At 52.2% G+C, this 27931-nt stretch overlaps 1 protein-coding gene across 2 annotated transcripts; it reads left to right on the top strand.

The window, feature by feature from the left end:
• Positions 1-381: 381 nt before the first annotated feature.
• ARHGEF26 (Rho guanine nucleotide exchange factor 26) lies at positions 382-27800 on the top strand. 2 transcript variants are annotated; one of them, XM_021540846.4, is made up of 14 exons: positions 382-1568; positions 2973-3009; positions 4827-4972; positions 8234-8290; positions 10169-10329; positions 15983-16135; positions 16877-17006; positions 18110-18184; positions 18749-18838; positions 21965-22119; positions 23626-23826; positions 24970-25037; positions 25201-25305; positions 26015-27800. In XM_021540846.4, the coding sequence occupies exons 1-14, from the start codon at positions 387-389 to the stop codon at positions 26155-26157; spliced, it is 2703 nt and encodes a 900-aa protein (XP_021396521.4). In that variant the 5' UTR covers positions 382-386; the 3' UTR covers positions 26158-27800. The 2 variants fall into 2 exon arrangements, with proteins under 2 accessions (XP_021396521.4, XP_085444210.1); XM_085588084.1 differs by lacking the exons at positions 23626-23826; positions 24970-25037; positions 25201-25305; positions 26015-27800 and adding an exon at positions 23170-23335.
• The last annotated feature ends 131 nt before the right edge of the window (positions 27801-27931 follow it).

The raw sequence follows: 27931 nt of genomic DNA, 5'->3' as shown, positions 1-27931 counted from the left end.
GGACAGGATCCCCGGCACACCCCGCCGGGCGCTGGCGCCGCAGCGAACGGCGGGGCCGGGCAGCTGGTCCTGCCCGCGGCTCTCCTCACCCGCCCGCGGTAACGCGGCCCGGCTCCTGCCGGAGCTCACCGCGCGGCCCCGGGCGCCGCTACCTGCGCGGACAGGGGCCCGGGGCAGCCCGGCCGGGCGGGGCAGGGGCCGTGCCCCGGCGGAGGCGCCGCTCCGCCCGCCCCCAGCCGGGCCGCAGGTGGGGCGGGCGCGGCACCGGCGGCGGGCGCGGCTCCGCCCGGCCCGGCCCCGCTGGCCCCGCGCCCGGCGGGGCTGTGGCGGCGCTCGGGCCGCGCTCCGCGCCCGCCTCCCTCGCGGGCGGCGCCGGGCGGGCGGCGATGGACGGGCGGCCCCCGGCGGGCCCCGCCGCGCCGCGCTGCGGGCGGCCGGCGACCCCCCGCCCGCAGCCCCTCGCCTGGAGCAAGCCGCGGCCGCGGTCGTACCAGAGCCCCAGCGGACTGCTCGTCACCGACTTCCCCGTGGAGGACAGGTGCGCCCTCTCCGCGACTCGGCCCGCCGGCACCCGCGCCCCCTCGCCCGGCAGCCCCGCCATGGGATCGGTGTCCAACGGGACCGTGCGGCCGCCGCGCTCGCCCGCGCTGTCCCCGGGGCGTTCCCGGCTGCTCGCCCTGGCTCCGGACAGCCCCGTCGGTTCGACCGCCAACGGCACCATCTCCCCGCCGGGCAGCGGGCCGGGCCGCCGGCCGCGGCCGCCCCGGACCGCGGGGCTGGCCCCGCAGCAGCAGCGGATCGTGTTCGGAGCCAGCGCCCAGCTCGCACCGTGCCCCCGGGCTGCCGGGGCTCCGGAGGAGCCGGGAGGGTTCCCCAGGAGCGGCCGGGCTGCGGAGGAGCCGGGAGGGTTCCCCAGGAGCGGCCGGGGTGCGGAGGAGCCGGGATCACCCCCCAGGAGCGGCCGGGGTGCCGGGGTCCCGGAGGGACCGGGACCATCCCCCAGGAGCGGCCGGGGTGCCGAGCTCCCGGAGGGACTGGGACCATCCCCCAGGAGCGGCCGGGGTGCGGAGGAGCCGGAACCATCCCCCAGGAGCGGCCGGGGTGCCGAGCCCCCGGAGGGACCGGGACCATCCCCCAGGAGCGGCCGGGGTGCCGGGGTCCCGGAGGAGCCGTGGCCGTGCCCCGGGCGCGTCCCGGCGGGGCCGGGCGCGGAGCCCCCCGCGCTGCCCGGCTCCCGGAGCCCCGCGGCGCGCAGGGCGGGCTCGCAGCAGCTGATCCCCCGCAGCCTGGCCGAGAGCCGGCCCGCGGGCCCCGAGCGCGGCCCCAGGGTGCGCAGCCTGCTGGAGACCCCCCGGCCGGCCCCGGGCAGCGACCCCGAGGACGAGCCCGAGGGCGGCCCGGGCGCGCTGCGGCGCGGGCTGCGCTCCACGTCCTACCGCCGGGCCGTGGTCAGCGGCGTGGACCTGGACGGCTCCGCAGACTGCAAGAAGAAAAACAGAATGTCCCAGCCCATCCTGAAAGCGGTGGTTGAAGATAAGGAGAAGTTCTCGAGCCTGGGGAGGATAAAGGTGAGTGCGCTGATAGGTGAAGGGGCTGGCTCCGTGGGAGCGTGGCCTGCTGATCCTGCCTTTGCCATAAACGCTGGGAACTTTCAGTTTGGTTTTGTCCCAGTGCAAAACTTTTCATAGTAACTGTGAGCTTTGAAAGTGCTGTTTTCCAAGTGAGGTGTTGGAGATGGCGGGCTCTGTTGAAATCCAGGCGGCTCAGAGCCTTTGCTGGCTGCCTCCTGCTCGCTGTTCCTGCTGGATTCTCCAGCTTTCACAACCGAACCAGGGGCTTAAAACCTGTGTCCCAGAAAGCAGTAAACAGGAAAAACATAAGGGACATTGTCTTGATAAAGTCTGCGTGCTAGAATAGAGACAGAAAAATGAACTTCCTCTCTCACTTCTCTGAGACAGTATTTTTAAAAATCACTGAGTACTTTTTAAATTGATAGAAATTACTTCAGGTATTTAAATGCCTGAAAGCAATTTTAATTTTTAATGCTTGAAAGTAAAAGCAGCATGCCTATTTATAAATCTTGGTTGTAATCCCTTAGAATCCTATAGTAGAGTTACATTGAATGTTAATGTATTCAATTATAGAGATATACTGATAGTGTTCTTTTACTTATCATACTGTAGTATTGGATTTCCTTATTTTAGATATAACTTGTTACTGTATGAAATGTGTTTGTAGATTTATGTGTAATAAAGTACATCAGGCCAAGAGTTGATGCTGTAGCTTTTAAAATAATTATCAGCTTTATGGCAGTTTTCAGCCAGTTTGAAATTATGGTAGTGGGTACTTCTGTGAAAACACTGCAAGGGTGAAATAGAAATTGATGAAATTGTGAACAGCTGCAGAGTGTGGTTTGGTTTGGTAGTAGACTTAAAGCAGTGTGTTGTGTTTAAGGTAGGAGGACATGAAACTGTGCTGTCCTTACGGAGTTCTCTGCAAGTAGTGTTTTATTAAATAGACTCTTGGGCCCTGGGACGTGTCGCACCAGAACAGCTGTTTGATCTCAGAGGTCTGTTGTGCTCTCAGAAGGCTCCTTGGCAAAGTGCTCGCAGTGGTTTTGTTTGCAGAGTGGAAGGGCAGCCTCCCAGAGCTGTGCCTCCACAGACAGCCCTGGCACAGAGGGATGAGCTGTAGGTTCCCTGAACCCCTCTCAAGCCAGTGTAATGTGTTTTTGAAACACGTGGAAATACATCTAAACAAGGTATGAGAGAAATTAAACTAGGGTAGCTTTTCATTTTCTCTGATGACACAGTTGTTTTTAATGAACTCGTGTCCAACATACGAAGTTTACAGATTAGGGCCTGTTGGTTTGGTGCCCAAGTCTTGAGTAAAACAGACATTCTTGTTACTGTGATTATTGTTCATTCTCCTCCTTCTAACATAGCTCTCTTTTCTGTTAAAATTATCTGCAGAAGATGCTGAAAGGACAAGGGACGTTCGATGGAGAAGGTGAGCCCTGTTCTGTCCAGAGCTGTTAATAACTCCCAAGGGAAATGAACTTCAGGATCGTTTGGCACACTTCCTTTGTATGGACTCTCAGACTCAGTACCTTGTTTTTCAGTAATGCATCTGAGATGTGGGGCTATAATTTTGGCACTAGGCCTATTTTAGGGCTATTTTAAAGACTATGCAGTGGCAGGCTAAAAAGTGTGTCAAGGGCTTCTTTTCCACTTCAGCTGCTGTCCCTCCCAGCACGTGGGCTGTTGGCTGTGTTTGCCTCAGCCCTGACAGTTCCAAGGAGGTTTGCCTGCCTTCCTGCCTGTGTCTGGGGCTCTGCCCAGTGCAGGACATTTGCCCTCAGGGGTTTGTGCCATCCCTGCAGCACACACCAAATGGTTACCCTAGGCTGGGGTTCACAGAGCTGTTTCTGCCTTCTCATCAGCTCAGGGTGCTGGGCTGAACCCTTGGGCTCTGCAAGCATTTTCTTTTCTTGCTACCTAGGCTTCAAATATAAGTGTCAGAAAAACACTGTCTGTGGAGTTGTATTTTTTGTATGTGGAGTTTTTATTTTTGTGTTACTCGTTAATTCTGGGTTTTGCCAAGTTTGCTGCTTTTCCTGATACTTCAACAAGAAAACAGAACTTCTGTAGACCCATCATAGATGTTATAATAACTGCTACTCTTGGCTTTTCTCTGCTTAATGCCTGTTTGAGGTCATCTCAGCTGCTGTTATCTTCCTCTGTGTTTTCAGAGCTTCCCACTGTGTTCTCTTTGCATCATCCCTTGCCCTACTCTTTATTTTTATCTCTTCTCACACTATCTCCTCATGATGTTTTCTGGATTCCCTTCCAATGGTCCTGTCTGTCTTGGATGATCCCAGCTAATAACCTTCTCTGGAATGCCTCCCACAGTTCAGTTGCTGTGACAGTTTGCTCTGTTAAAAGTGTGGAACTTGACAGCCCTTCCCCAGGAGCTGCCCCAAAGGCACCCCAGGTCTGGGCAGGTGGGACAGACCCACCCAGCCAGGCGAGCTGGGGCCCTGCCTGGAGCAGCCAAACCTCCACCTCAGTTCCCCTTTCTCTTGTAGGGCAAGATTGGATCTTATCCAAAGCCTGGCCCATCTAAAAGTGCCCTTCAGAGCCTGCCTGCTTAGTGGCTTCGTTGCTCTGTGGGTTTTGTGGTGCTGAATTTCTGCCCTTGCTCACTGCTGGTGCCAGGGCTGTGTGGCCAGGGAGGTGGGGAGAGCAGGAGTGCTCCACGCCCGTGTTCCTTTGCCACTGACAGTGCCAGCAGTGTGTTTGGTCTTGGTTCACAGGGCTCGTGCTTCCTCAGGCTTTGAACTTTCTCTGTGCAATAGTTCTGATCTCAGGTCTCTGGAACTGGAAACAGTGGCATGTGAAGACAGCGTTCAGAGTTGACAGGAGAAGGGTTGCTGTGGGCAGCATGCTTTTCCTGGACATGAAAATAGTGAGACGTGCAGATCAGTGACTGCTCCACTGACACACAGCCCTGTTTTCTAATTGCTGGTTAATTACGGAACTGGGTACAGCAAACCAAGGAAGAAAAAATTGTTTGCTATTTTTTTTCTTGACAAAGGCCACATCTGTTCTTTAATTCGGTCTGGGAGGATCTTTGGGTACAGTGATCCATTGTCACTGTGCTGCACCATTGTCCAGCCCAAATCAGTTGCTATCTTTGTCTCGTGGAGCGTGAGCAGCACAGTGACACTTTGGTTTCTTTCATTGTTTAAATGTTACTTTAAATTTTTATGAGAGCGATGAGACTAACTTTCTAGCAATGACTGACATACCGTTGTTATTTGACAGAAAATGCTGTATTATATCAGAACTATAAGGAAAAAGCTCTGGACATAGATTCTGATGAAGAGTCAGAGCCCCAAGAGCAGAAGCTGGATGACAAGGTTGTTTTTCACTATAAGCCCCTGAGGTCGACGTGGAGCCAGCTCTCCGTGGTGAGTTGTGATCCTTGTATGGCCAGAGACAGCATCTCAGGGGGGTGAAGCACAGCTTCCCTTACTCGCTGCTGGAGTTTTTGGCTGAAGTTTGTCATCATCTTTTTCATCTCATAAGAATGACATGGGGGTCCCAGTCAGTTACTGGTCTTTGTTTCACATAAAAAACAATGAAACCAAGTTCATTTTAGTGTCCTGTATTTGGCAACAACACAACTTTACTGATTCATTATAAAGGGTTGTGTGAGTTCACTAAAAGGGTGAATTACACTAAAGAAAGGCTTCAGTTAGTTACAAACAAGTTGCTGCTCAATTGTTCTGAATCACTGCACACCAGCTCTTAGGCTGACTCGAGTGCAGATGTTTAATGGAAAGCATTTTGAGAAGTGCAGAGCAGAGCTGGTGGTGCTGTGCTGTCCCTTGCAGAGGCTGGGGGGTGTCTGCAGGGCTTTTCAGAGCAGCATCCTTAAAGTAAATTCAGCTGTTCTGGCCAGGGCTGCAGCCTCACTGCCTCCCCTGCTCATAACCTGACAAAATACTGATAACAGCTGCTACTGCCACAGCTCTTTCTCCTATGTGTGATTTTGGGACTGAAGGAACCATTGAAATTCTGTGTTTACATGGTTATTCCTGTGGCTTCTGGAGGGATATCCCTGTCATGAAGGGTTTGGGGTTGTTTTTTGTTAATGTAACTTGTAGAATGTTGTAGATGCTCATCTTGGGCATTAGAGAGATTCTGCCTGACAAGATCACCTGGAGTATTTGACCATCAGCTCTGTATATCCCAATAAATGAGGGATTGAGCCTCAGGGAGATCCCCAAAATATCCCAGTAAATGAGGGATTGAGCCCCAGGGAGATCCCCAAAGGCTGGTTGGATTGGTCTGATTAGCAGGGCTGTCTTACAGATGCTGATGACCCTTTGCAGTTTAAAGTATTGAAAGATGAATCTCTCTGATTCAGCAAGTATAAAGATGGCAAGAAAATGTGATTTTGTAAAGATGTGCTTTAATTTTCTTTTTCCAACAATCAAATACTTAAAATGCAGTTCATTGGCTTCATGTTGCAAAAAAAAAAAAAAAAAAAAAAGTGTTTATAATGGAGTCAAATTGTTTTTTCTGCCTTCTGGGCAAACTAGCAGTTAAGTGTTCAACAGCTGAGGTATTTTGGAAGGAATGCTATTTAGTAATAATAATGATAATTTCAAAACACTAATTTGCTTTGAGACAAAAATAGCATGAAGACCATCTCGGGAGGAGAACTGTTCTGTGCTGTGCCTTGCTTGCAGAAACCAACTTGTTCTGTACTGCTCCTCACACAGAAACTTTTGCACTGTCTGTATTTGATTTGCAAAATTGGAAGTGGGGAGTATATGGGAGAAGGTGCATGGAGAAACCAAAATCTGGGAATGTGAGACTCACAGTGACTGTGTTTATAACTCTGGAAGAATTACATGCTGTCAATGTGTATTAAGAAGTTAAAAAGCGAGTCTGGAGTTGTTGCAGGAAGTCGGCTGGAAAATGTCGGTGCTGGGTTTCACAGATGCTGGGGAAGGAGGAGGATGTGTGTGGTGTTCCTGCAGAGCCTGTGCTGGGGAAGGGGCAGAGGGTCCCTGGCCCTGCAGGACCTTCCCCAGCAGCTGCTGCAGCTCTGAGCTCTGGCCATGCTGTGCTGTGCTGCCCCTGGCTCTGGAGTGCCAAAGTCTTCGTGAGAGCAGTGATGAAAAGGCTGTTTCTGCCTTCCTGAAGGGGACTCACATGTTGGTTGTGACTGGTTTCTCATTCGTGGAAAAGTCAGCTGCTGTGAGTGGCTTTTGGGGCCACTCACGAGGTCCCTGTCCAGGGTCACTCGGGGTCCCTGTCCGGGGTCACTCGGGGTCCCTGTCCAGGGCTGCCTCCCCTCCAGACCAGCCCAGGTCCCTGGTGTCTGTCTGGGCCCTCCAGGGCTGATGTCTGCACTGGCTCCCCTTTCTCTCTCTGTATCAGTGGGCTTGTGGTCACTTGGGTTTGTGGTCACTTTGGCTGTGGTGCAGCCACTTAGGAGGTTCCTGGGGAGTTCCCCCCTTCAGCACCTCCTTGTTTTGGAGGAACTTTTTGTCCCTGGTCACCTGTCCTCCTTTCATCCTTGCTTCTCACTCCGTGGTTGAATTGGTCATTGCTGGGGAGAAGCCAGTCTAGTGTGAGTAGCAGTGATGTTGGGCCTCTTCCATTCCTTTGGGCACATTCTTAGCTTAAATGAAGTTTTTGTTTGCTTAGTATCACACATGTGACATTTTCTTATATTATTTCAGCTTAAACATTTTGGACGTGTCAAAACTAGGTATTGCATTTTCTTTGGCAGAAATGGCCAGAGCAGTCTCCATAGCTGGGCCTGTGTCTTTTGGGAGTGTTGCTGGTGCTGGGGAGTGCAAGGCTGGGCCCTTGGCCTTGGGTTCACGTGCCATGAACTCATGTGTGCTCTGTGGGACACCCCCGTGTGTGACAGCTCAGGCTGGAGCATGGATTAGCAGCTGCCCCTGGACCTGGCTGCACTCCAGCAGGGTCTGTGCTAGCAGGGAGCACTGAAATCTGGGGGTCTGTTTGTACCTATTTCCTGCATTGGCTTATTTTTAGAAAACACTTCTGCTGCATCCAGAAAAAAGTTACATTGCACCTTTCAGGCCATTGCACTTCCTCAGGAATGCTCTGAAGCTTTCAGGCTCCTGATTAAAGTGTACTTTGTTTAATAAAATGACATCTAATTAGATCTTGCTCAGCATCCAGAAGTGTCAGCTTGGGGTGCTGTGGGAATCTGGGCGTTGTGTTCCAAAGGTTAGTGGCTCCCACACTGGAATGCTGAAGTGACTTCCACAGGCATTTACCTGGGAGTCTGTCCTTTGGTGTGGCACCTCTTCATTCCTGCTGTCCAGCACTGTGGGGCCTGCTGTGCAGGAATAAAATGAGGAATAATACAGCCTTTAAAATTCCAGGGAGCAGGTGGAGCAAAAGAGAGAGCTGTTGGTGATAACAAGTCAGGAGCTTTTGGAGGAGGCTGGCAGAAATGGGTGGGAGCTCTTGTGTGTCTGATGTGCCTCTGCTGCACGTGTGTGGTGCTGTGGCCCTTTCCCTTCCCTTGCCCGGCGTCCCTCCTCACCTGGGTTCTGTGTTTAGAACAACACTGGCTCTCCTTGGTGCTTTGCTTTCCAGGTGTTCTAGTCCTGTCTCTCTTTTAATCACATTTCCCCACAAAAGGTATTAAAAATATCTCTGCTTTGTCTTTGCAGGTGAAGAAGAATGGCCTGTCAGAAGGCATCAGCCAGGAGGAAAGGAAGAGACAGGAGGTACTCCGTGCCCTGACTGCTCAGGGCTGCAGCCTGGCTCTGTGCTCTGCTTTTGATAAGGAGATGCTGATAAGAGTTCAGTGCCTGGTTTCCTGCCCTCCATGAAGTGTCCTCTCTGCCCATGGAGAGAGAACGACTCCAGTTGGTGCTGAGGTGCCTGTGTCCATGCCAGGGGCTCCAGCCTGGCAGCAGCAGGGTCGTGCTGTGCCAGGGAAGAGGTGCCATGAGCTCCAGCTCACGGAGGGGGACTGGCACAGGGTTTTTATAGCAGGGAGGAGCCAGGAGCAGCTGTCACGGCTCCCTGGGCTGTCCCAGGTGCTGGTGCTGTGCCTGCTGGAGCCCAGCTGGCCCCGGGGCAGGGCAGGGCAGAGCCTCCCTGCTGCCAGCAGCTCCCTCAAGGGCTGCCTGGCTGCTCTGTGCCTTTGCCTCTGCTCCTCGCGTCCTGTTCCTCCTCTCTCCTCCTCCCCGTCCATCTGCTGTGCCCTCCTGGCTGCGGGGCAGTGCCAGGGGCTGGGAGCTGGCCAGGGCAGCTGGGTCCTGCAGCTCCTCCCGGCTGTGCCCTTCCCTCCACAGCAGGCAGGACCTGCCCAGGAGCCCTGCAGCCTTACTGCCGTGCCACTCTGCCCAGTGTCTTCCTTCCTCCTCGGGGCTCCCTCAGCTCCTCCTGCTGGGAAGCAGGATTTGAGTCCAGGCATAGATTTCAGTGATGTCCTGTAGGAGCCATTAGTCTGTGTTTCCTGGAGCCATACTTGCATCCTTTCAAAAGGAACAAGTTCTTTGGATTCATTTTAAATGTAAAGTCTTCAATGTTACCAAAAATTTTTTCATGCCTGAGGGTTTTTAATTTGAGTTTTAGAGGCCAATTCTTTCAGTGGGAACCTAAATAAATGTTTTTAGGCTGCAGTTACATTACTAATTCATGCTTTTGCAGTATTTCCTTTAAACTACTTTTTATTGTTTATTCTTTATATGTTCTTTAAATTGCTTTTTAGAGCCTATTAGATTATTTTATAGTTACATACATTGTCATTGCAGAAAATTATGTTTGTTTGTCTTCTGCCTTTATTAATGCCCATGTCCTATCTTCATACACATCCCATCTTTCAGAATCTGTTAGTGAAATGGATCTCTGTGCATATTTTGGCTAAAGAGAACGGGTCACAGGCTGGTTTGAGCTAAAATTATTTTCAGAAGGTCTTTCTTTGCAAGCCTGAGCTGCCTGTGTGTGTGTGTGTGTGCCCTGGGAGTGAGCTGTCCCTGGGCTCACAGCCCTGGCCCTGCTCCTGTGCAGGTGAACCCAACCCAGCCCAGGAGTGCCCAGCAGGCACCAGGGAGCTGCCCCAGCCCCGGGTGTGCCAGGAGCCTCCTGTGCTTTGTGTTCCCCAGAGTTTGGGTCATGGGGGGGTGATTCTCCCTGCCTTGCACATCAGAAGCAAAGTGCCTGCCCCTTCCTGCCTGTGCTGAGGATTTGTTCCCAATTTTCCCTGCCTTGCACATCAGAAGCAAAGTGCCTGCCCCTTCCTGCCTGTGCTGAGGATTTGTTCCCAGGCTGGGCAGAGCTGCAGCAGGGCTCAGCCTGCTCCCTCCAGCCTCACTCTGTGCTCTTGGGCTCACACCTGCTGCTGAATTCTCTTCAGTCTCCTGCCTTGCAATTGCATTGAAAACTCTGAATATGGACTTCTCAAAAAAGACTTTTTTTCTAGTATTAGATCACTTATTTCTAATTAATGATGCAACTATTATAGAGATGAATATTTAAGTCATAATCTCTAGCTTACATCCAAAACTTTGCTTTGCACCCGGCTCAACATTTTCTTTTTTTTAAGGAAAAAAGCCCAATCACTAGTAAGTCTCTTCTTTTTCCCCTTCAATTTGCAGGCAATATTTGAGGTGATATCTTCTGAGCACTCCTATTTGCTGAGCTTGGAGATTCTGATCCGGATGTTTAAAAATTCCAGGGAGCTGAGCCTCACAATGACCAAAACAGAGAGCCACCACCTCTTCTCCAACATCACGGATGTTTATGAAGCAAGCAAAAAGTGAGTGTGGCATTTCTGCATTGAACAAACCTGTGCATCCTTAAACACAGCAGCAGGTTTCTTTTTGGAACTGAGCTCACCATTTTAGTGATGAGCATTTCTTCCAAAACTCTGCTGCTGTGGAGGTGGGAGGTGCGAGTGGCAGAGATGTGCACAGGAGGGAGGGGGGCTGGCCTGGCACTTGTGTCTCTGAGAATGGAGAGGGAAGGAAAGCACAGAGTGAGTCGCAGTGGAAATCAGCATCCCCCAAATCAAAACAGTTCTGGGCTAAACGCAGACCAGGCAGGCAGACCTGGTCCTTGCAGGGCGTCAGGTGAAGTTCAGCCTGCCCTGCTGAGCTCTGAGATTGGAGCTGGAGCTCCACACTTGCCCTGGAGAGCTCCCTGGTGCCAGCTGCTGCAGAGGTGCTGTCCTGGGGCTGCCACCCCTGTGTGAGCACAGGGCCTGGCTCTGCTGCCACGGGGATCAGCTCTGCCCTGCTGCTGCCTTTGGGCACATTCCTCCAGTCTGCAGCGGGAGCAAATGAAACCAGACACGTACAGAGAGTGCCTGAAGAGGAGGAAATGGCAGATCTTGCATGATACAAGTGCAGAACAGTCTGGTTCCTGGCAGTAATTACTGCCAGTGTTATTTAATCCAGGGCATGCATATGTATGTGTTCTCTGAGTACTTCACACTCCTCAAAAAGTTCCAGGATGTGGCTTTGCTTCCTTGCAGTTTTGTTCTGCAGCAGGTGGATTATGTGTTCCACATTACTGAAGCACCGAAGTGTCTGGGTTGCTTTTCTTGTCCCTGATCTGCTCTCTGCAGTGAGCACAGGGCTGCAGGGGGCTGTGCTGGTGAAGGTGCTGGGTGGCCACAGCTGCAGCTCTGTACAGCTTTACATGGATCTCTTTACCTGTGGAACAGAGAAATTTCAGAAGGAGAGCTGGAGGTTTAACAAGGATTCTGAATGTTTTTTTTATTTTGTTCCCCCTTTTGTCCCCTTTGTAGAAATTGCAAACTTGTGAATTCTTTAGCATGAAACCCTCATTTACCTTTGGTGGAACTTGTGAAGGTCCATGTTCCAAGTCACAGTAAAGTCATTTATTTTTTTTTTTCTCTGAGACACCACAAAGTCTGTGGAATTTGACATCTGTTGTGGAGCAGTTTGACTTTTGTCTTCTGAAGTTCATGCAGCAGCAAGATCTTGGTTTTTGGAGGCTGATGTGCTGTGTTGAGTGCAAACCCAGCTGAGGAGCTGCAGAGCAGGAGAAGGTTTGGGTTTGGCTGGGTCCCTTCCTTTCTCCCTCTTTGTCCTGTGCTTCTGCCAGGGTTGGGAGTTGTGTGGCCCAGGACCCCCCAGTCTGGTGGCACTGGTGTCAGGGAGTAAGCAGCTCATCAAAGGCTTTATTTTCAAAGAAAAGTTCCTTTTTCAGGTGCTCCTTATACAAAGTGTGAGGAGTAAAGGTAAAGGACAATGGGGATGGGAAGAGCAGTGCTCTTAGGGGAACTCTAACTTCTCTTTTGATTAATAGTCTTCAAAGGAAGTGGGAGGGAGAGGAAAAAAGAAGAATGGAAAAATACCACACTAGCCTAGAATTAGTCTTATTCTTTCTTATCTGTGAAGTCTCATGGTTTAAGAACTTGGTTTTTTATGACTTGGGGTAAAATCAGAAGTCATAACTCCTTTTTAATCTTAAATGAAAACAATTTATTTCCCAAGTTTTGCAATACTGTCAAACTAAACCAAAGCTTTGTGCTGGCTTTGAGCAATGTCATTTGTGTGAACAATGGAAACAATTTTAAACCAGATACCAGCTTGGTATCTCCAAGCTGTTGCTTTCTGTTTTCAAGGTGTTTCAAAGCAGCAAAATCCACCCTTTTGTTATAAAGGGGAGCATCTGTCCCATTCTGCTGGTTTTTAAGCAGCCTTTGCTTAGTGCAAAACCTGAGTGTGAGTGTAGTTGCCAGTGGTTTTGGTTGCTTGGACAAAGGTTTGGTGAGCTGAAGAACCAGAGCTGACAAAAATATTTCATACAAACCTTCAGTCAAAACTGCTTTAGCCTCTGTCTAGGAACTTGGACTTGGCACGTGTTTAATGGAAAGTCTCCAGTAACACCAGGATGGGCCTGCAGTGGCTGACAGGGCCGTGCCTGGGGGAACAAAGCTGCCTTTGTTGCAGGCAGAATGCAGAGAGCAGAGACTGTCTCTGCTTCTGGGAGCTCCTGGAATGTCTGGCACAGGGCAGGGGAGAGGAATGACCTGTGCAGCACATGCTGCCTTGACCTGGGAACCTCCTGGCAGTGCCTGCAGGGAGCTGCAGCTCCCTGGCCCCTGTGTGCTGTGCAGGGCACAGGTGCTGGGACCAAGCCCTCCCTGCGACACCAGAGCAGCATTATCAGGAAAAGATCCTGACAGAACCACTTTGACAGATTCTGTCTGGTTTAAACACTGTGTTAGTCACAGAATCACAGGGTATGAGCACTCTGCTTGTGGTGGGTTCATGACTTGTCAAAACCATTCCCATGTCCCTGTCCCAGTGATTCCCGTGTCCCTGTCCCAGTGATTCCCGTGTCCCTGTCCCGGTGATTCCCGTGTCCCTGTCCCAGTGATTCCCGTGTCCCTGTCCCGGTGGTTCCCGTGTCCCTGTCCCAGTGATTCCCGTGTCCCTGTCCCAGTGATTCCCGTGTCTCTGTCCCGGTGGTTCCCGTGTCCCTGTCCCGGTGATTCCCGTGTCTCTGTCCCGGTGGTTCCCGTGTCCCTGTCCCAGTGATTCCCGTGTCTCTGTCCCGGTGGTTCCCGTGTCCCTGTCCCGGTGGTTCCCGTGTCCCTGTCCCGGTGATTCCCGTGTTCCCGTGTCCCTGTCCCGGTGGTTCCCGTGTCCCTGTCCCGGTGATTCCCGTGTCCCTGTCCCGGTGGTTTCCCTGTCCCGGTGATTCCCGTGTCCCTGTCCCGGTGGTTTCCCTGTCCCGGTGGTTCCCGTGTCCCTGTCCCGGTGATTCCCGTGTCCCTGTCCCGGTGGTTCCCGTGTCCCTGTCCCATGTCCCTGCTCCCCCTCCCTCCTATGGGCTGGGAGCCTGCAGGGTTGGGTGGTACATTTGTGTGTGGAGCTGTGTGTTGGTTTCCATTATTGAGATGGGAATTCACCAAACAAACTGATTTCAGTTCTGCACTTTAATCACCCTCTCTCAGCCTTTTAAAATTTTTTTTGTAAAAACTAATTTTGATTCAGCATAAAAGTGCTGTGGAAATAAGACTATTTTTCCTATTTTTGCTGTTTTAAATCCCCCTCCCCTTCCCTAAATAACAATAATGTTGCAGATATTCAACTTCTGTTGCTGATGAGAAGGTTCAGATTTGGAAAGGTTAATCAGAAATCTTTGTTACTTCTGGCTGAAGTTATCTCAGGGTGGCAGATGTTCCTTCAGTGCCCCTGTGTCCAGGGGCAAGAGGCTGAATTCTGCTTGCTGCCCCTCCAGCGCTTTCTGTCCCTGGTGCTGCCAGCAGCACCCTGAGCTAAACCTGCATTTCTGAGTTTGGCCCTCAGGAGTGTTGCAGAGTGGATGGTTCTTTCAAACAGTGTAAGGGCAAGATGAGAGAAGTCAAATTCTGTCCTACAATGCTGTTTGACTTTCTCTGAATTGGATCAAACTTTAACCGGAAAAGTCCTGAATTTAACAAAGAGATGTTTGAAGTAAATCCTTCTGACATTCAGCAAAAATAGCTGCACACATCACAGCAAATTCCTTGTTGGTTAAATTGAATGGAATCGTTCCATCCCTCAGTCCTGAGCTTTATGGCAGAATCTGTCCTAAAATTGCAAGGGTTTATGATGTGTCTGGTTCACTGATTTATCTAATAATTAGCAGATTAGATATGGAAAACTACAGCTTTTGATTCAAACTTTGATGCAGGATTTTTTTATGGGACATATTGGGAGATGGGACTTTGACATACTACTCCTCTTTGTCCCTCTTTTCCCTTTTTTCTTTTCTTTTTTTCTGTCTTCTGCTCTCTGAGATTTTACCAGTCTTACAGTGAGTGTCTCTGGTGATGTCACTGATGAAGCACCAGATAAATTGTAAAGGTGGAAGTTGTGGCCCAGCAGGGTCCAACACCTTGTCAGTGTGCCATAGCACAGCAGGAAACGTTGGATTTCCTCATTTCCTGAGCAGAGGGAATTGGCAGCAGTGGGAGGTTCTCCCAGCCATAAACTGGTCTGAGCAGAGAGAAACAAGCCCCAGTGTGGGATGGGGCTCTGCTGTGCCTCCTGGGACACTGCAGAGCCCACACTTGCAGGCTCTTTTCTCTGTGATTGTATTGTTTGTGTGTGCCTTGGGGCTGGCACCAGACCCGAATGAGAGCACAGGGGCAGTGCTGGCAGCTCAGGGTGTGCTGTGCCCTGGAGGAGGCTCGTGGGGACAGGAGCTGCTGGGCTCTGCCTGCAGCACTGGCAGGGCTCTAACAAATCCTGCTCAGCACTTGCAGGCAGAGCTGCTCACCAGCCAGGGCCTCTGCAGTTACTGGGTCAGAGCTTCACAAAAAGCCCAAATCCAGACCAGAATCCCCCTGACTGAGCCAGTGAGAGCCTGGCAGCCACTCGGAGCAGCAGCTGCTGCAAGCACACCTGGAGAGTGCCCGAGTTGAGTTCAGCCCTGCTGCTGCACCATCAGCTGCTGCTCGTCCTCTTCTGCTCCTCTCACGTGCTTGAGGTGTGTTCCTAAAGCAAACTTGAGAGCGTCACTTGGAAAAGGTGGCAGATTTGAAGAGCCACTGTTAGTGATATAAAAATTGAATAAAGGGCTGAGATTAAATAAAGCAGATTTCAAAATATTAGAGCTTTATGTGAGCTCATGTGTTCTAAGTGTTTCCTTAATGTTTTCTGTGCTGTATGAGAATTTTTTATGAACTTGTTGACTCCAGGGAGTTGAGGATTCTTGCAGTAAAGGCTGATATACAAAGGCTTCAGCCAGGACAGCTTTTCCTGTGTGGGGGGTGAGCTGCAGAACTGATCTGTGAGCTGTTCCACCCCAGGCCGTGGGGGATTTCCAGTGAGCACCATGGAAATCAAGGCTTGTGCAGAAAGCAGTGGGAGGCTCCCAGTGCCAGGGACTCACACGTGGGGCAGGGACAGACAGCGGGGAAGTTGTCAGGATGGTCAGGGGGAGAGCCAGCTCAGGGGTTTGGGTTCTGTGCCCGTTTGCAGTGTTTCCAGAGGGCTGCAGGATGTGGAGTGCCCTGTCCTGCTCCACCGGCACGAGGCTTTGTCCTTGGCCCAGCAGCCACACACAGCTGAACTCCATGGAGCACTTCTGCTGCCGTGCTGCCTTAATTGCAAGAGGAAATGTGTTAATGCGTGTATGGAGTAGTTTCATTTCTTCCCCAGCCCCGTTTCTGGAAATTCTGGTCTGACCAGCTCAGTGATGCTGTGTGGTCGTGGCAGTGGGAGAGTGGGAAGTGCCTGGGAGGTGGCAGGGGCCAGGAGCAGCCCTGGGCCCGTGTCCTGCCAGCTGTGCCCTCGCTGCCCTGCCAGAGGAGGGGTGGCCTCGCCTGCCAGCACCAGCCCAGCTGGCCTGGGTTGGTGGCCGGGTTGTGTCAGGGGAGCGTTGTGAGAGGAAGGTGCTGTTTGCACATAGAAATCAGCAATTGATTTTCATTTTTAACCCCCCAGGTTCTTTGAAGAGCTCGAGGCGAGGCACCAGAACAACATTTTCATCGACGACATCAGCGACATCGTGGCGAGGCACGCGGGCTGCACCTTCGACCCCTACGTGAAGTACTGCAGCAACGAGGTGTACCAGCAACGCACCCTGCAGAGGCTGCTGTGAGCAGGGCAGGGCTGGGCTGGGCTGGGCTGGGCTGAGCTGAGCTGGGCTGGGCTGGGCTGGGCTGGGCTGAGCTGGGCTGGGCTGGGCTGGGCTCTGAGCTGTGCCCCCAAACAGCCTGGGCTGGGCAGGGCAGGGCAGGGCTGGGCTGGGCTGGGCTGGGCTGGGCTCTGAGCTGTGCCCCCAAACAGCCTGGGCTGGGCTGGGCTGGGCTGGGCTGGGCTCTGAGCTGTGCCCCCAAACAGCCTGGGCTGGGCTGGGCTGGGCTGGGCTGGGCTGGGCTGGGCTCTGAGCTGTGCCCCCAAACAGCCTGGACTGGGCTGGGCTGGGCAGGGCTGGGCTGTGCCCCCACCAGCCTGGGCTGGGCTGGGCTGGGCTGGGCTGGACTGGGCTGGACTGGGCTGTGCCCCCACCAGCCTGGGCTGCCCTGCTGGGCACCTTCCTCTGCCTGCCAGCGGCACATTCCCCTCCTGCCAGCTCAGGCTCACCTTCCCCCTCCTGCAGCAGCTCGGTGTCACACGCTGTGACAGTGGCCCTGTGTGGCACACCTGGGTCTGCCCTCGCAGTCAGGGGTGGCAGCTCCTGAGGTTTAATGTCTCTGCTGGGGCTGATGGATCTGAGGGAATAAAGCTGAAGGCTGGGGTGGTCTGACTCCTGCAATCACACTTCCTTTTTAGAAAGTAATGGTTTATTTAGAATGTAAAATATCCACTGAATCCTTGCATCCTCTCTCTCCCCAGAGCCACAAACCCAGCGTTTAAGGAGGTCTTGTCCCGGATCGAGTCCCATGAGGATTGCCGGAACTTGCCCATGATCTCCTTCCTCATCCTCCCCATGCAGAGGGTCACTCGCCTCCCCTTACTGATGGATGTGAGAGCTCCTGCTTCCCCCTCTCCCTGCTGCTTGTCCTCGCAGTGTTGGCATTCTCTCAGTCCTGGTTCTCTCCAGTCTCTTTGTGCCTTCTCCCTTACCACTCCTGTGGATTGTGGGCTCCTGCTGCACTTGTTTCTTGGCTGGGACTGGGCCCTCCTGCTCCCCAGTCACAAGATAAATACTTGGATGTTCTGGTAGGAAAATTGTAATTAAGGATCAGAATGATTCTGAAACTCAGGAGGAACCAGCATGTGAATGGTATGTAGTGCTAGGACTGAAATGAGCCCTGCTGCTGAAAAACAAGCCCTGCTGTCCTGGAGAGCCTTGGGCAGGGAGTGCTCCTGGGAAGCTGAAGGATGGGCTCCGTTCCCAAGGCAGCTGTGTGAGTGGCACTGAGCTGTCCCTCCCTGTGCAGTGCCAGCAGCTCAGAGGGAGTGGTGGCAGTGCAGGGAGTGCTTGTCAGGCAGAGCTCACACCAGGAGTTGGGGTGTTTCAGTTCAGGTGCCAGGACTAAGTGAGGAGCTGGAGCACCAGCAGGAGTGCAGATTGTGTTCAGGCTCAGATTCCAGCACTGGTAGGAGCCAGAAACAGAACTGATAATTTTTTCTGTATATTTTTAAATTGAGCACTGATGAATTTGATCACCTGGATTGTTAGTTCATTCACAGACATTGAGTTCTCTCTTCTCTGCAGTACATTTCTAGGTAAAAAATGGAATAATAATCCAGTATTCCTGCAGTGTCACTGGGGGTGCCGTCTCCTTCTTGGTTTTTTTTCCCCTATACTTCCTTCCCCTCTTTGGCTGAAATTAGAATCTAAACAATCAAATCAAGCATTTTATTTCCCACTCTTGTAATTCTGGGGTCTTTTTTGTTTGTTTGGAGATGGCTGCATGAACCTCATCCTGAGAGGTGCAAAGCATCACTTTGTTCCCAGACCTTTCCAGGGAGGCATTCCTTAGTGTGGCCAAGTGACCAGTGCTCCCTCTTGATCTCAGTGCAGCTGTGATTCAGCTCCTGGATTCCAGTTAAGATGTGAAATCTCTGGGGGTTGCAGTCTGTGCTGCTTGGTGCTCTGAAGTGACTGCTGTTTTCTTTCAGACTATTTGCCAGAAAACCCCCAAGGATTCAGCAAAATACGAGAACTGCAAGCAGGCTCTGAAAGAAGTCAGCAAGGTACGTTCTCAGTTAATTCCTGTGTACTTCCAGTGAAAAGTGGATGTTCCCCATGCACAAGTAGCAGGCAGGAGGAGCACTGAAGCATAAGGGCTCTGCATTGTTGCATTTAAGGAAGGGCACTGGGGATTGGGTTTGTGCAGAATGACTGGCTCCTGCTTGGGAAAAGATCCCGAGCTGGATGATGCTGTGGTGATTCTGGCTTTGTGTGGGGAGCAGTGTGGGAAGTCAGTCCAGTGGGAGCAGGGTGTGTGTGGAGCTGATCAGCAGCCTGGGCAGAGCAGGGGCCCTGCTCAGCCAGGGCTTGGGCTGAGCCTTTGTTCCCCCTGGAAGCACAGACTGTGGGATCAGGGCTGAGGGGGAGCAGGGATAAGGGGGATCAGGGCTGAGGGGATCTGGGAGCGGTGCAGCTGTGGGGCCAGCCCTGGTCACTGTGCCCTGCAAACACCTTGTGCCCCTGCTGGGCTGAGCCCCAGAAGTGCCTCTGAGCCCCAGAAGTGCCTTGCCAAGGGCGCAGCAGCAGTGCTGCAGCTCCAGGCCCTGCTCAGCCCCTCTCCCTTGCAGCTCGTGCGTCTGTGCAACGAGGGCGCCCGCAAGATGGAGAGGACGGAGATGATGTACACGATCAACTCCCAGCTGGAATTCAAAATCAAGGTAGGATGAGGATCATGTTCCTGCCCAGCCAGGACAGTGAACAGTGGAACTTCATCTGCGTGTCATACCCAGCGGTGATTCTTGCAAGGCGATCTTTGTGGCACAACAGAAATTAAAACTTTTGGTCGAGTCTTTTAGTTTTAGTAGAAGGTGATGCTACAGCACAAGGGACTTTGAATAAATACTGAGTGTAGAGTATTCTTTACTGTAAAGATAAAGCTGCTGTGAAGATTGTGGCATTAGGAGAGCGGCCAAAGGCTGCTGCTCACTGCTCAGATTTGCTTAGGTACCTGTTGGGAAAGGTGTGCCTGGGAAAACACTTGCAGGCCACGGAAGGATCCAGGGGGAGTTTGTCCTTCCCCTCAAGGGTGGGTATCACAGGTTTCTATTAAGAACTTCCTGCACAGTCTTTTGTAGGAAACAACAGCAGATCCAGTCATAGGTAGAGAAGGTTTATTGGATTTTCTTCAAGTACATTTATTGCTTCTATTCAATGTTTGCTACAATCCCATTTCTGTAATTGATGTCTGCTTCCATTACACAGTGAGGATTCTTCTGGGAGAAGATTTTTTCATTATCTGGCATGTAATGAGTGGAGGTTGCTTCATGGTTTTAAAAGCACAGCTCTTGAAAGGCTCTGGGTCAGGCTGGGGGCAAATGCTGCCTCCAAAAAAACATTTTCAATTTGCCTAAAGTATTTTTATTCTCAAATTTTGTCTAAAAATTCATAGTGATAATATTTGCTTATAGCAACAGCAACAACAAAGACTACACTTCTGGGCAAGTGACAGCAGAGCATTTCCTGACCAGTCTCAGCTGGGGCTGAGCTGCTCCCTGGGGATCTGCAGGGTCTGGAGTCCCTCTGGCCCTGCCCATCCCTCTCTGTCCCTCTTGTGGCTCCTGGGTGACCCCACCTGCCCCGGGGCTTTGTCTTTTGTGCTTTTGTGTGAGATTTCCCTTGGTGCATCCAAGCCCCAGTCCTGCAGCCCCTCAGCCCCAGGGCAGGGAAGTCCCCCTCTGGTTAAATGCATTTTTCCCTTCCGAGAGCCTCTTTTCTGCAGCAGGGACATGGTGCACGTGATTTGCTCCTTTGGCAATTAAGGAAAAATTAAAGTAAAACCAAGCTGCCTCTGGAAGGGAGTCAATTAGGAAAATGAACTCATTTGGAGTACAGATTAGAGGAATTTTTTGTTCATCCTCAAATAGAACTTTTTAAAGTATTTTTTGTTTGTAAAGCAATCATCATGGGACTGTAATTGTGTTTTACAGCCCTTATAAATCAGTTAAAGTATTTCTGTTCTTGCCCAGCCTCACAGAGTTTTGGAGATTGTTTATTATTTTGTTGGTTGTAACTGTGGAGAGCTTCATGGGAGCCCAAGGGAAGTGACTCAAATCTCGTGTTGCCTGTGTGCATGGCTCAGCTGTGCAATTCAATGTTTAACTAAGTTTCAGCAGTTTTTGGTGCTGCATTTTACCTCTCTTGCAGGAGAGCAGTTGTGGGTGTTTGTTTTAGGGGGCCAGTGTGTGTTCTCCACAGTGAGGTCTCAGCCCCACGCTGGGTTTGGGTTTGGCCCAGCAGGTACAGGCAGGCTGCTGGGCCAGGGATTAAGGGATTCAAAAAGCCAACTCATGCAGAATGGGGAGGGCAGCTGCCAAACTGCGTCAAGGGATGCTGTTTGAAAGTGTGGGAAAGGTGCTTACATGAGGGGAAACAGGCAGCCGTGTTCATTAGTGCAGACTTGGTCTGCCTGGGGCATCTGTGTCACCAGGAGAGTCCCACATCCCCTCCATCCTCCCGGCCCAGAGGAGCAAAGGGCCTCCTGTGGGCTCTGTCTCCTGCAGCTGGGAATAATTTGCATTAATAAAGGCAACTCTTCCCATCAGGCAGCTCAGATCCTCTGGGGCTGTGGTGCAGCTGCTGCAGGGGTTGGTCTCACTGGGGAGAAGGGGAGCTGCTGCTCCCTCCAGGTGAGCTGTGGGATCCTCCAGCCATTTCAGTAAAGCCTGGCAGGGAGCTGGGAGCCCCAGGAGCCCCAGGAGAGCAGCCAGGCCCTGGAAAGCTTCCTGTGCTGCTGCCGAGGGGGAGCACCTGGGCGCTGGGGAGGGAAGGTGGCTGTGCCTGCACCTCCTGGGTGACACGGCTCAGGGAATGTCACCCCTGCTCCAAGGGCACAGGGAATGTCACCTCTGCTCCAGGAGGGGCACAGGGAATGTCACCTCTGCTCCAAGGGCACAGGGAATGTCACCTCTGCTTCTGGAGGGGCACAGGGAATGTCACCCTGCTCCAAGGGCACAGGGAATGTCACCCCTGCTCCAAGAGGGGCACAGGGAATGTCACCCCTGCTCCAGGAGGGGCACAGGGACTGTCACCCCTGCTCCAAGGGCACAGGGAATGTCACCTCTGCTCCAACGGCACAGGGAATGTCACCCCTGCTCCAGGAGGGGCACAGGGAATGTCACCTCTGCACCAAGAGGGGCACAGGGAATGTCACCCTGCTCCAAGGGCACAGGGAATGTCACCTCTGCTCCAAGGGCACAGGGAATGTCACCTCTGCTCCAATGGCACAGGGAATGTCACCCCTGCTCCAAGGGCACAGGGAATGTCACCCTGCTCCAAGGGCACAGGGACTGTCACCTCTGCTCCAAGGGCACAGGGAATGTCACCTCTGCTCCAATGGCACAGGGAATGTCACCCCTGCTCCAAGGGCACAGGGAATGTCACCTCTGCTCCAGGAGGGGCTGTGTGGTCCCGAGGACACTCAATCCCATGTCCCCAGTGCTGTGGGAGCTGCTCTCACCCTGCAGACACATTCCTGAAGTCAGGCTTTGCCCTGTGCCTCAGGAGGTCTCAGTTCCAGCCCCAGTGGGATCAGTCAGGTCTGTTCATTTCTCTTTTCAGTGAGCACTGATGACAGGAGCCCGAGTGATTCCCAGGTATTTGCAGCTGTTACCTGTGTGTTGTAGCAATGATGCAGTCCCTTAAACTTTGGTAACCTCTTTGTGTTTGTAGTCTCTGAGCTTTGAGTTTATTCAAATTTATTTTTCCCAAATGGATTGTACTCTGTTCTCTGATTTTCAAAAATTCTCTAATTTGGAAGGATTAAATGTGATTTTCTTGCCCTGCAGCCATTTCCATTGGTTTCCTCTTCACGGTGGTTGGTGAAAAGGGGTGAATTAACAGCTTATGTAGAAGACACTGGACTTTTTTCCAAAAGAACCTCTAAGCAGCAGGTGTACTTCTTCCTCTTCAATGATGTCCTCATCATCACCAAGAAGAAGAGGTAAGAGCTTCACCAGTATAAAACTACTTTTGTGTTCAGTCTTTGAATCACAGTGACTTTTAACATGATCCTGGCTGTGGAATGAGTTCAGGAGTTATTTGAGCCTTTATCATGGGTTACAAATAACAAGTAACTGCTTGTTAAACAGGATTTACTTTTAGCAAACACAGTTAAGATTCCACGTTGTCAGACGAATTAAAAAGATGATTCTTTATGCCATAGCAGAGATGAGTTTGGGAAGGGTAAAGTGTTGGGAATGTCCTTTCCCTGCACGCTTGCCAGGACTGCAGGAGCACGAGGCTCCCTGTGCCCGGGTGCCAGGGCAGCACAGCAGCAAACAGAAATGCTTGTTGCTAGCTGGGGTCGAATGCTGGTGCTTGTCTTTGAGCAGCTGAATCTCAGGAGAGTCTTAGCATTGCACTAAGACATCTCTCCTCACTCTGTGCAAAAATGGCCCTTTCTGAGGCTCTGCCCAGAGTTCATCTGCAGCCCAGGCTCAGCAGCCTCTGCCCCCTCCGTGTGCTGGAGCTGCTGGGGCAGAGCAGCTCTGAGCTGCTGGAGATGCTCCAGAGCAGGAGCCAGAGGGGCTCAGCCACAGGGCTGCTCCCCAGCACGGGCCAGGAGGGGACACAGGGATTTGGAATGGGGATAAAAGTCCACTTTTCCCACTGTCCAGCTTTTAGTTTATCTGGAATGTTTCTTCTGACACTTGTCCTTGTAGCCCCTGCTGTGGGTAGACACGATCTGATTTTTTTAATGTTAAAAATGACATAATACTTGCCAAGCAGTGTCCTGAGAGGAGCAGGGTGGGGATGCTGGGTCCTGCCCAAGGCCGGCCGAGCCACGGCTGCTGCTTGGGAAGGTCAGCCCAGTCTTGCAGCTGTGTGTGGGATGGAAGTGGGGAGTAGGAAGGATTTGTAGAGCTTTATCTGTTAGTTAGTAAGAAGTGGTGTTATGATTAGCTGTGCACATGTACAGACTAGTTGATTAATTCATAAGAAATGCATTTATTATTCATTGCACAAATGCATAGACACATTTCTTTTTCAGACACAAGATTCCCATGTAGTGATGGGATCCCAGCTGGGATTGCCAGTTCTTCCCTTGGCTAAGGAGTTATTTTGACTGAAATACTGAACTGACTTCTTTAAAAAAAATACACCCTCAAAATCCCCAAACTTACCCAAGAAAACCAAGCCCCAACCAGCCCTTTTGTGGCTCAGAGATCCGAGCAGCATTGGTTCCATTGGAAGCCATCATTTGGGAGTGCACAAAGTCATTCTGCAGAAAGCAGCCAAAGCCATCTCAGTGTTTATTTCCCAGAGCAGAGGTGGAAATGTCCTGGGAGCTGCACCTGGGCTTTGTGTCACACCAGAGCTCTGGCAGACGTGGTCACCCCGTGTGGAGCTGGAAGAGCTGTCCCTGCCGCGGTGTGGGACGGGGCTGGGGCTGCTTCCAGGCAGGCAGAATGGGAATGCAAGCCCTGAGTGCGTTTTGTGCCTGCAGTGAGGAGAGTTACAACGTCACCGAGTACTCGCTGCGGGAGCAGCTGCTGGTGCTGCCCTGCGAGGAGGAGCCCGGCTCCTCTCCCGCCAGGAGCGCGGCCGGGATGCTCCAGCGCAGCTCTGCCTCGCACCTCTTCAGGCTCCTGCTGCTCTGCAACCACGCCGGGGACCGGGGGGAGATGCTCCTGGGAGCAGAGACTCAGTGAGTACAGCTCCTGAAGGGAGCCCAAAGCACTAAACATTTCTTTATTCATTTGTTACTAACTCTGGTTTATTAATCGAAACTGCTGGGCAAGGCTGGATGACCCTGCCTGCAGAGATCAGTGGCTGTGCCCGGGAGGTGCCCGTGTGGGGCCAGCCCTGTGCGGGGTCCGTGCTGCCAGCTGGGTGCCACCGAGCAGGGCACTGGGACGCTGGCGTGGTGCTGGTGGCTGCATGGCACAGCAGGGGCAGCAGGGCAGGGTTAGAGCAGGAGCAGCTCTGCCTCTCACGGGCACCCTGAGGAGTCCTGCCTGAGAAAGCAGCAGCAGCCAGCGCCTGCTCTGGGATGCACATTGCCACCACCTTCCACACAGCCCCCCAGCACTGAAAGAGTTCATTTGTTCTGGGGGAAGCTGGAGCGGGACAGAGACATGAAAGGGAGTGCTCCAGACATGTCCCTGCCTGGAAAAATCGATCATTTTAGGTTGGCTTTCAAAGTTTGGAATAGCCATGAAAGGAACTGAAGATCATCAGTGCTTTCTATTAAAGATCTCATTATGAAAGCAGGAGATGATTCAGACTTGTTTGGAAATGCAATTTTATTGGGGAAAAAATGTGGGACATTTTTAGTTGTCTGGGCTTTGTATGAAGAGACATTTTGTTCTGCAGACTTATTATTGATTTGTTCTGTGCTGTTTGCAGTATAAATAGCAGTCCAGCTGATCACCACTCAGAGCAAGAGTCTGAAAAAAATTCCTGTATTTTAAGTTAACTATTTTTATAGTCTTATCTTTTGAGAAGGATGGGAAGGAAATTTCCAAGGCCAAACAGTTCAGAGAGTTGAGTGTGCCTTCGGAATAGTTTTGTGCAGGTAAAACTGAAAGGTTTTCTCTGACCCAAAGATTACCAGCATGGTTTGATTGTGTTTCACCACCTCCTGTGGCATGTGGGTCCCAAGGAGAAAAGTACCAGTGTTAGGTGAGAACTTTGTATGGCCCTGTGAAGAAGGCAGAGAATACTCAGTGGTGGTGATACACAGGGGTTACTCATAGGTGCCAAAGGGAGAGATGCTGGCACTGGAAGAACTGGGGGCAGTCTCAGAGCTGAGCAGGACATGAGCTGGGACACAGGTTCTGCTTTGCAGGAGTGACAGAGCCCGCTGGATCACGGCGCTGGGCCAGGACGGCGACGGGCACCACACGGACAGGACCAGTAAGTCCCAAGTGCTGGGGCTCGTGAGTGCCCTGCAGCAGGGCCGGGCTGGGCTGGGCTGCCCTAAGCCCTGGGGGAAAGGAAAGTGGAAATTTTTAAATAAATGGTGATGTGCCCCTGCCCTGTGACTGGTTCAGCTGAGCCTGCCTCACTCCTTCCCCAGCACTGGCTCAGGTGGAGATCATCAGAACGTACACAGCCAAGCAGGCCGATGAGCTGTCTCTCCAAGTCGCTGATGTCGTTTTGGTTTATCAGAAAGTGAATGATGGTGAGTGAGGATTTTGCTGTCAGTAACCATTTGTCACGTCTGCAGGGGGATCCAGCTACAAAAACTTGTTTGCTATTACACAGGGCTGCAGTGAGTAAAAGTTCAGCTTCCAAGGAAAACGTGAGCATTTGGGTTCGGGTTTCTAAAGGAAGCAGCAGATGCAACCAGCTGTAGAACATGGCTGCTGGCCAGTTTTGGCATGGGAGGTGTACACAAATAGGAAATTGAATTTGTCTAAAACCAGGGAGCTCAGACATTCTAGCGAGTGCCAGGGTTGTCCAAGAAAAACAGCGCCAGCGTGCCGTGCCGTGGCCTGGGCTTTCCTGCCACAGCTCTGGCACAGGGTGGTTGCCACAGGATCAAGTATCCCAAGATCAGTGTCATTCTTGCCCAGACCTGCCCACAACTGCACTGATAGCACCAAGTGCTGGCTCAGGGATGCAGGAGGGACTAAATTCTAACTTGCTGTTGCTCAATAACCTGTGAAATCAGAGATCCTGTCCCTTGTGCTGCATTGCTGTACTACAGCATTACTTCAAACTATATCTGAATGACAGAAAGGACAGCAAAACTGTGCCATCCTTTGCACTGGTTTTTACCTAGTCTGGCTGGACTGATTCCCAGCCAAGGCAAATGCAGAACGTACCCCGGTGCCCGCAGCCCGGGCTGGGTGAGCTGCAGAGGAGTCACTGCTGTCCCTCCCCTGCAGGCTGGTACGAGGGGGAGCGGCTGCGGGACGGCCAGAGGGGCTGGTTCCCCTCGGAGTGCGCCAGGGAGATCACCTGCAGGGCCACGCTGGACAAGAACATGGAGCGCATGGGGCGCCTGCTGGGGCTGGAGACCAACGTGTGACCGTGTCCTCACCCTGCTGGGGCTGGAGACCACCCCTGGGGCTGGAGACCAACGTGTAACCCTGTCCTCCTCCTGCTGGGGCTGGAGACCACCCCTGGGGCTGGAGACCAACGTGTAACCGTGTCCTCACCACCCTCTGGGGCTGGAGACCAACGTGTAACCGTGTCCTCACCCTGCTGGGGCTGGAGACCAACGTGTGACCATGTCCTCACCCTGCTGGGGCTGGAGACCACCCCTGGGGCTGGAGACCAACGTGTAACCGTGTCCTCACCACCCTCTGGGGCTGGAGACCAACGTGTGACCGTGTCCTCACCCTGCTGGGGCTGGAGACCAACGTGTGACCGTGTCCTCCTCCTGCTGGGGCTGGAGACCAGCATGTAGCCATGTCCTCCTCCCCGGGACGGGGGCAGCACAGCCAGGCCCAGCAGCAGCACTGCAGGCTGGTGCTCCCTGCTCCGGCAGCGCCCCGAGGCCTGGCCCCAGAGCAGCAGCACCTCGGGCACTCCTCTGCAGCTCCCTCCTCGCTGCCTCCTGCTCTGGGGCACCTGCAGTGGTTTGCACAGCAGAACTCTGTCGGGCCTGGCCCCTGGCCCCGGTGCTGGGCAGCAGTGCTGGGTACCCTGCTCCTGAGCAGCTGCAGCCCAGACCCGGGGACGTTTCCCTCGTGCGAGTGGCGCCTGAACTCCAGTGACAGCTCTGGGCTCCGTCAAGGCTGACCTACCTCTCCATCCAGGGATGGCCCCGGCACGGGCAGAGCTGGCACCACCAGAGCTGCCAGGACTGCAGCTGCACCTCCACAGGAAAAGGCAGCAGCCTCTGCAGTGGTGCTGCTGCCCATCTCAGCACAGGTGTTTTACTGCAGAGCAACTGCTGGAGTGGGGCAGTTGTTTCTGCTGAGGCCTTGCACTTCACCTCTGTGTGCTCCAGAGCAGCGGCGAGGAGGTGACACCGAGGAGAAGGTGACACCGAGGAGAAGGTGACACACACTCAGGGCTGAGCAGGGCCCCGGGCAGGGGTCAGAGAGGTGTGAGTGTGTTTGATAAACCCCCCTGTAAGGACCAGCTGCTGCCTCAGCAGTAGCAATGAGGGGACAACTTGCAGTTCCAAGGTTTTCTTCCTGTGCCTTCCCAGCCTCCGCTGGTTTTTATCCCGTGAGATGCTGATTCGAGTGCTGTGTGAATTGGGTGCTTGTACAGATGTGTGGCTCTAATAATTTAAACTACACTAGGAAGGCAGTAATTTTGTACAAAAATACTTACCTGGACAGTGTGACAGTGGTTATACAGCCTTGCTAATTAATTTATAAGTGGACTGATAATATAGTAATGAGAGAAACTGTAAATGGAACAAAGACTTATTTAACATAGTAAAAACATTGCTACTGTTTTAACAAATTTTACTGTATACATGTGGATGTTTAACACAAAATTGAATGTATAAATCCAGGCATTAATTTTATTCAGATTTTTTTAATACACTGTATATATTTTTCATACCTAGTTTTTCCAAAAATGCTGTAATGTTTTGTAAAGACATTTTTCATTTTTCCTATTGTTGGACACAGTTCTTCAGGAATTAAAAGACTTCTATGATTTTATAGGACAACAATCAATAAAGTACTTTTAAATCCTTACTAAAAAAAGTTTTGATTTTGTTTTAAATGCCATGAAGCTCGTGTCCATACCAAACTCAGCTGTAACTGTTCACTCCCAGCCTCCTGTCCCTGGAGCCCAGGGCAGGGAGCTCAGCCACTCCACACACTGATTAGCAAAAA

This window comes from Lonchura striata, chromosome 9 (genome assembly GCF_050655825.1).
Source record: "Lonchura striata isolate lonStrDom1 chromosome 9, ASM5065582v1, whole genome shotgun sequence".
Classification (NCBI taxonomy): domain Eukaryota; kingdom Metazoa; phylum Chordata; class Aves; order Passeriformes; family Estrildidae; genus Lonchura; species Lonchura striata.
Note: the sequence above shows the minus strand (reverse complement) of the source record. Positions and strands in the feature narration are given on the sequence as shown.